Source organism: Hyalella azteca, unplaced genomic scaffold (genome assembly GCF_000764305.2).
Source record: "Hyalella azteca isolate HAZT.00-mixed unplaced genomic scaffold, Hazt_2.0.2 contig12552, whole genome shotgun sequence".
Lineage (NCBI taxonomy): Eukaryota > Metazoa > Arthropoda > Malacostraca > Amphipoda > Hyalellidae > Hyalella > Hyalella azteca.
The window spans coordinates 80,728-89,251 of record NW_025942508.1 but is presented as its reverse complement, the minus strand read 5'-3'; the positions used below and the strand labels follow the sequence as shown (position 1 = coordinate 89,251).

The 8,524-nt window shown below is 41.4% G+C and overlaps 1 protein-coding gene across 1 annotated transcript in view; it reads left to right on the top strand.

The window, feature by feature from the left end:
• LOC108664471 (probable E3 ubiquitin-protein ligase IRF2BPL) overlaps positions 1-8,275 on the top strand; it is a 25,024-nt gene extending 16,749 nt beyond the window's left edge. Inside the window, exon 2 of the mRNA XM_018151060.2 lies at positions 8,220-8,275. Coding sequence (XP_018006549.2) covers positions 8,220-8,275 — 56 coding nt within the window. The remainder of the gene's footprint in view (positions 1-8,219) is intronic.
• The last annotated feature ends 249 nt before the right edge of the window (positions 8,276-8,524 follow it).

Here is an 8,524-nt window from a genome sequence, read left to right as displayed (position 1 = left end):
CCCCGAAAACCCTTATTCTATGGTTTTCAAACCATGGGTTAGGTCTGTCTCTTATACACATCTAGATGTGTATAAGAGACACGCTTTAGGGAGCTGTGCGTGCAGCAGTTTATGCGTGTCAAGACTTGCCTGCTGCTGCGTGTCCTGGTCCAGGCGTCGAGAACACCTCAAGCGGGATTCCTTCATACCGTTCTGTTCTGTTATCAGCATCAGCATTGAGCCCCGTATACGCATTGCTGAATTTCATCACAACGAATGGTTGAATTGAATACTATGTTACTATGTTGAATACTATGAATTGAATACTATGTTACTATGTTGGTTGAATACTATGTTACTACTGTTACTACTGAATACTATGTTACTACTGTTACTACTGAATACTATGTTACTACTGTTACTACTGAATACTATGTTACTACTTCTTTACTGTTCGTTGACCACTCGACAGGCTAGCACTAACCGGCGTGGATTGAAGAATTTAGCTGTCGCTACTGTAACTACCCCAGACTAGTGGTCTCACTTGATAATGAATTGAATCTTTACTTGTTGAATATTAATCAACTATGATGACTCTAATTTCACTGTCTGAAGCTCTGCATACAGTGGACACGTTGCTTAGATTTTTTATGTCATTCTTAATTAATCTTCTCTTGTGCGCGGGGCCGAGCTGTGCTCTGTGTAACCTGCGTTAATATACTGAGGTATTAACGGTAGACTTGCTGTAGCGATTCGAAGTTTTTGCGCTCGCATTTGAGTGACCTCTAGTGGCCTTTTTGTTATTTTGTTATTGCGGTGCCACTAAGAAAGAGTGGATTGAACAAAAGGTGGCGCACAGTGGTCAGAAAAGGGAGGGAGAATGGAAAGAACAAAAAAAATGTATATATATGTATATATACAGTGGGGGGAAATAAATATTCGTACACTTGAAAAATCGTATTTTAATGTATGTAAGTACATAAAATTAACAGGAAAAGTGATTTAAATTATTGGTATTCAACCAAGTATTAAATTAAAATAATGCGGATTTATTGTTTTGTACGAATACTTTTTTCACCCGAAAAGTGAACATGTTGCATTGTTTTTTGTTGCATTGAGATTTAATTTCTTTTGATAGGATTTTTGAATACTATGCGTCTCTATACATAATTTAAATCACTTTTCCTGTTAAGTTTGTGTACTTACATACATTAAAATACGATTTTTCAAGTGTACGAATATTTATTTCCCCCCACTGTAAATTTCTACAGATATGCTTAGCCAAAGACCAAAATCAGGGCCAGAGTGAGGCCTCTGAAAAATAATGATGTTCTTATTGCAGACGATCAAGGCATGTGTGAATTGCTAGGAGGGCAGTTCGAAGAAGTATTCGGCAAACCCCGATACTCAAGACAGCAGAACGAAATTGGAGTTCTTCAAGAACTGCCAGAGCGGCGCGAGCTAATGAACATTGAGTTTGAAACACCGGATCAAGAGAGGAGTATCCGAGAATTATCGACTTATTCGGTTCCCGGGCTTGATGGGGTTCCTGCCATGCTTCTGAAAAGAATGTGTCGGTGCACTAAAGTTTCCTCTGACTTTGCTCTGTAAAACATCATTCAGTAAAGGAAACGTTCCAAGTGACCTAAAATTAGGGCTAATAACTCCAATCTACAAGGAGGTGCGAGAGACTGACTCTAAAATTACAGGCCGGTTACATTAACATCACACGTAATCAAAGTAGGTATTTGAGAAGGTCGTGGCCAGAAAGTTGGTGCAGTACATGGAAGACCATGACCTTTTCAGGCATCAGTTGGCCTAAATGAGTGCAGATACGCGATAGTCAAAGGTGGCGATCCCTCGTGACCGTGGACTGCTACATCCGAAACATATACTAAAAGGATACTAAGCAACAGGAGGATATGAAAATGGCCCATTGCGCATAATTAGGTTGAATGAAGGCGTGTGCGTGGTTTGGTTAGGTTTGGGAAGGGGAGGGGAGGGAACCCACCAGTCCTTTGAAAGATTTACACGGGCGGTGGGGGGAGTGAGGGTGATGGGAATTCGGTGGTTTCTTATTTGCATCCTTGACGTTTTGCGTATTCTTTATATATATGCGTTTCGTTTTTTTCATTTTATGAATTATATGATGGGGTGATAATGGTGATGATGACGAAGGAGGTGGGTGAGAAAATTTGTGAGTAAGAAGTGGGAGGTACGTCGTTGCAGGGTCGTCCATCTCGTCTTTGCCGTAAGTCACCATAGGTGAGTTTGGTCGACCTACCATCGACACCGAGAAATCGAATGAGCTTCCCGAGTCTTGAAACTGCCGCCTAGCTCCTCTCATCTCGGTCCCGCCATCATTGCGCGTAGAGTTGCGCTAATTACACCGCTACAGTGTAATCTAATTCTTGACGCGTTCATTCAATAACTGACGACCTTTTAACGTAATTCAAGAGATGTAACCTTTTTAAATCTACAGCGGGTAAAATGTTTCCAATAAAAGTAATGCTCCATCTGGCGACTCCGTGATGGTTAGGGGCTGGATTTCTCGCAATGAATATTTTACTGGTGGGAGTTTGCTGTTTCCTGTTCACAGTGCTCTGCACGCTCGTACAGATTATAGTCCTCTTAGCCCATGGTCGTACTTGAGTGGCAGATTATTATTACTCTTAAATCGTCGCTGCTTTGCTAGACAAACTTTGTCTCTCCAATATTCTTTTCAATGTCAATTGGCCTTGTGTTCGCAAAATTTTGCAATATCCCAGCCACTTCTTTTCTTTAGAATTTTAATATATTTGATGTCATTCAACTGCGAGCATCCATCTTAAATATTTTTAAGTATGAAACGAAAAGGAAAAACACGATTAAAATTCGTTCGTCTCAGAGAATTTCTGCTATGAGATTCATGAGCTAAGCTGGTGAGACTCTTTTTAAGCATTGTTAAGCCTCTCGATATGATTCGCTCGCGATAAAAAATTAGGCCAAAGACAAGCTCATGTCGAAAGAACGCGCTTCTCTTTGTGAAAAGAAAATAAACCTCAAAATTAATGAGAAGAAGGAGCCGTACATTTTTTGATTATAAGTACACCATAAGCAAATATCATCTCATTTTATCTACATATATTAACGAGCTATGCAGCTATGCTCGCACCACTCGTGTGATTAGTTCCTCATATAATCTCATTCTCCGCAACTCAGTTGCTTATTATGTACATGAAACCAAAACGTTCATAAGTTTAATAATGCTATTAAAGAACTGTCAATTCCCATAACGGCTTCCATTTTTTTTGGTCTGTTTTCATCTGGTTATTTCCCATTATCTTACTTTCCAGCATTTAGGTTCATAAAATTACTGTCTTTAATTACGGATCAAATTTTGCAACAAAATGTCAAATCCTTCCTAAATGTGATAGCTGAGTCATTGATCTGCATAATGTACGTTGACTGCATAGTGAAGTAATAGGATTATGTTCGGTATGCGGCAGAACACATTCCGCTCTTTTCGGCGATGGTGTGTCATAATAATTATTTAACATAAAAGTCGTTAATCGCCTCTTTCCATTATGATTTAATTCTCTATAACTTCTCAGCTGTAGCATTCATTTCCATGTAAATAATTTATGTTTAATTGCGGCGAAATGCGTCATGAATTTCAATCGCGGAAATTGCATTTGAGTGTTAAAATATTTTTTTATTCCGATGACAAATATTGGAGATTTTTCCAGTCGTTGATGGTTTCAACGAATTTTGCAACAGATTGGGTCTAAAACACGTGCTGACTTCGACTGTCTTGATTTATCGATGCTAAAATGGATTCCGCGTGCATGTTTTTGGGATTCGATACACTTCTTGTTATTACCCTGTTCGCTATAGCTACTCTCGTCGTGACCAAGGCAGTTCGGCGCAGGCCTCTTCGTAAACAGTTCGAACTATACCGTTCGCATAAGCACTTGCATTTATGAGTTGTTTACGTACGTTAAAATGTCTCTCCGGAACCACCATTTCTGAAGTTAAGATTAAATCAATAATTATACTACTGGACTCTTGTCGCGGCTTTAAGTCCCGGATGTCCAGCATATTTGTATGACCTCCCGCACTTGATATTACTGCAGCATGCAAGCATTTTGTGCGACAGTGAAACTTTGTGCTGAGTCAGCGCAAGGAGGAGAGACTTGAGATTAAATTAATTATTATCCCGGACTCTAGTCTCGGCTTCAAGTCCCGGATGCCCTGCATATTTCTATGACCTCCCGCACCTGATATCAACTACAGCATGCAAGCATTTTGTGCGACAGTAAAACTTTGTGCTGAGTCAGCGCAAGGAGGAGAGACTTGCCGAGCTTCCTGATCTCATACCACGAGGTGAACGCGACGTGTCGAACCTCATCTCAATAACCTGGGCTACTTTATGGTGTAATGTAACGCACTGACGCACTGATTGATGTGGTATTTTAAAATTTTTATATTTGATATGTTGTATATAACGCACGCTATATTGGGACAGTGTCAGCGCGCACGCGATGTTCGGAATGCGCACACGCGACGCCCGCTTCGGAAAAATCGCTTGTGCCGCGCGTGGTCCTCCACAAGCGGTCTGCACGCTGTCATCCGCATGTGGTTCACCACTCACGGTGTCCCATCCTTCCTCTCGCTTCTCATTGTTTTCTTATCTCTTGTATCTCTTTTACCACCCTCCTGCCTCCCTCCCTTTCCCTCCGCCTTGCTCGGGCACTTCCTCTCCCTTGACAGTTTTAGCTTCAATATTGATCGCTTCCGCTGGTTATCCCTCCTACGTGGCCCTAACCCCCACATGCCCATCACTACTCCTACACACTCCTCACCCCTCCTACGTGCCCCTAACCCTACATACCCATCACTCCTACACACTCCTCACCCCTCCTACGTGCTCTTCACTCTTCTTCAGTGCTCACATCCTCGCTTCATCTTTAACACATCTCCCTCGCTTGCCTACCTTATTCCTCAGCCTCTCTCCCCACCTGCTTCCTCAGCCTCTCTCCCCACCTCCTTCCTCAGCCTCTCTCCCCACCTGCTTCCTCAGCCTCTCTCCCCACCTTCCTCCTCAGCCTCTCCCCACCTTCCTCAGCCTCACCTCCAGCCCCTTCTCTTAACCCTTCACTTTCCGCCACCCGTCCTAACCCATCCTTCTGTCACCAGCCTTTGGAGCCAATATTATGACCCGGAATGTGATGTTGGAGCGGATCTAAGTGAAGGATTTGCTCAGCAAGCTCGTTTGTCCTTGCTTGCTGCGCTCCCGCTTTCTTTTCTACTTAATTTGACAACCTTTATTTGGTGGCCGCGCCAAACGTTTTATTATTGTCATATTGACGGGTGAGAGTGAGCCGTGCGTCTATGATAGAACCAGCGACCACCATCCTTTCCTTCATCGCAGGCTGCACTTTACCCTGATTTACCACGTCGCTAGCAACACTGGAACGCAGTTCAGGACACTCACGGTGACCCGTAAGCCGCCCCCACCGCAGCTGCACGAGACGCCAGTAATGCAGCGGCATTCGTCCTGGCAGTTGTATTATTCGTACAACTGTTCTTTTCATTATTATAAAAGTAATGCATTGTTCTTGCGCGATTGATCCTGAGTTACATGTGCGGTATTGATTTGTGAAGTCCTTCGTATTATCTTCGCCTGCATGAGTGCTGGTACACTTCAACCTACGGGTGAACTATAGAGATGCTTTACATTCTATTTAGGAATTATGTGTCGGGAGCGGAATGGGAAACCCATTTTTTGGGTTGTATTCATGAGGGAGAAAATGAGCGGAACCTTCGGAAAAATGAACGGAGAAAGTAGAAGACCGCATAACTTGAACAAATATTACAGCTGCTATAGAGAATGACGGACATATTGTTCTATCTCACCGAACAGCGCCCAGACTTAAAGCGTCATTCATCAAGTTTTACTCCAGTATTACGCTCAGCCTAAAGTTCTGTTCGCTCTACGCACCTGCTCCTATTCACCGTAGTGTCCGTAGTGCCAAAGAGCAGACGAACCTCAACGTGTTTACTCACGAGGTTCCTCACTATTTCTTTTTAGAGACTAATTTGTAATCCAACTTCTTGTTCGAACGCCTATAGCTCGCTTTGATCTGCTTCAGGATGCAGGCGAGAATTGTTTGTTGTTCAGTAGCGCAAATTCAGGATTGAATGATTGTTTTGCACCGTGCGCGCCTACACAACTATAGAGCGGTACTCCATAGTATTTGTATCTATATATATTATAACTGTACTCAAGGCCCAAATAGGCTGTACTGTACTCAATGGCTGCCCTGTCCACACAACAACTTCCTAATTGTGCACGGGAATGTTATTGTGATGTAAGTTAGCTTCACTGAGTCTCCATATTACTTTGAGCTCCGTCTTGTTTGCGCGTAATCTCTACGTTTCCTTTCTTTAGCATTCTATTTTCTCACCCTTGAATTTCATTTTTTACCTTTAATATATATTTAATTGCTCAAGCATTATATTTCGTTTTTCAGTGGTTCTTAACCTATGATATACGCGATGGTAAATCTGTGCTAGGCGACACTGTCCGATTTCCGTATAATTTTGTTTAATTGTTTACTACACTTTACTTTTTATTTTATTTGATGACTTTCACCTTTTAGTTGGTGGAAGTCATTCAGGGACAAGCGGCAGTCCAGCAAGCGCGATTCAACAAAAAAATAACCTGACAAAAGGAACTAACTTATGGCAGAACTTGAGCAGAACTGATGTACATGTGCCTAGGGTGCAGGTCACACATAGGCATCCAACAACTGGGACGATGTGGATAGAAATTGTAAAAAAATTGTTTACGATATTGCAGAATATAACTTAAATTTGTGAATGGGAAATATTCAATTTAAATGCATGTTTTTTTAGTAATATAATTATATGTATAAAGGGCCTCCATAATTCGTCGGAACTCTCTTAAATCGGATCTATTTACTTATGTTTCTTCTGTTGCATGAGCATCAACACAAACTCGTCGTATAAAAGATATTCTCTGAAATTTAATACGTTATTTTTAATTTACTGTAATAAATTCTCATAAATTGTCTGTTTGAACTCGATCTCATCAATTCGTTGCAAAAGCAGGCTAATGATTTACAAAGACGCAATAACAGACCACTCTGTTACTGCTTGTAAAAGAAATTTATGAATTTATTCACGACTCTCAGCTGCCCAGTACCACCAATAAGGATTATTAACACGACCGCTCAGGTGGACGCAAAGCTTCTCCTATCATAAAATTTTTCATCACTTTCTACAAGCTGCTAAATCTATTCACGGAATAAAAATTCTTCTGACAGTCCAGGGGAATAGCACTTGCTCGCTTGCACTTTAGAGCGGCACGCGTACGGCGCTCTACGCTTCATTAGGTGCGAACTGCGAAGCGCGCTCTGCACCAGCGCGGTCTGCACCAGCGCGCTCTGCACCAGCGCGCTCTGTACCAGCGCGCTCTGCACCAGCGCGCTCTGTACCAGCGCGCTCTGCACCAGCGCGCTCTGCNCCCTTGCAATGGACCCTGTCTCTTATACACATCTAGATGTGTATAAGAGACAGGTCTGCACCAGCGCGGTCTGCACCAGCGCGCTCTGCACCAGCGCGGTCTGCTGTTTGCTTGTGCTTGGGTTTCTCTAAATTAAGCAGCAGGAAGATAACGCTATTTTTCGAAGGATTTATCAAAATTTTCGGAATATTCATGAAAATTTCTGCCCTGCAGGTATTTTCATTGGTTGTGAAGTTCAAATGATAGTACATGTACAGTTGTGTCTAAATTCGTTCTTAAGAAATAATTGTACGATTGTTCAACACAACAGGTCAAGATTGACGGTACCTCTGTTACGTCAAGCATACTTTCAATGCGTTCTATCATACGAGTATTTCATAAACAAGATGTCCTCCCAGTTTCAATGTTATTTTATTTCTAGTTGTGAAAGCTTAACACATTCAAAGGCCAAAATATTCAACTTTTTAAAACGAAATAACATAATTTTTTTCAAAAGACCTAAACTCATTTGTGGTAAACAATGTCATAATTATTCTCTATAGTTCAATACGTTCAAAAATCATTCAGTAATCATTTTTTAAGTTACTTAGTACTCTATTTTAGCTCATAATTATTCATTTTATTTGGTATGTATCGAATGGACTTAGTAATATAAAAGTTTCCTTGACTATTACCGAGTTTCTCATAAAATTCGTTTTACTTTCAACAGGCGAACCACGCAGACGGTCATCAGGAAATAACAACAGCAATAACAACAATTGCTAGTGTTGTGGTGCGTGCTAGTAGACAAAATACTAGTGTGTTTGGTTATTAATAAATAAAAATAGTGCTGCGAGGCTCATTCTCGGAAGATTTTGGTTGAATCTGTATTTAAGTTTACTTAGAGTAATTAAGTCCACTTAGAGTGGACTGCAATAGTCATGCGCTATTGATTGAAAATTCATCTGAAATCTGAATACATTGGCGCCAGTCGTAAATGATCGTTGCCGACGCTCCCCGATGTCCTAAACATTT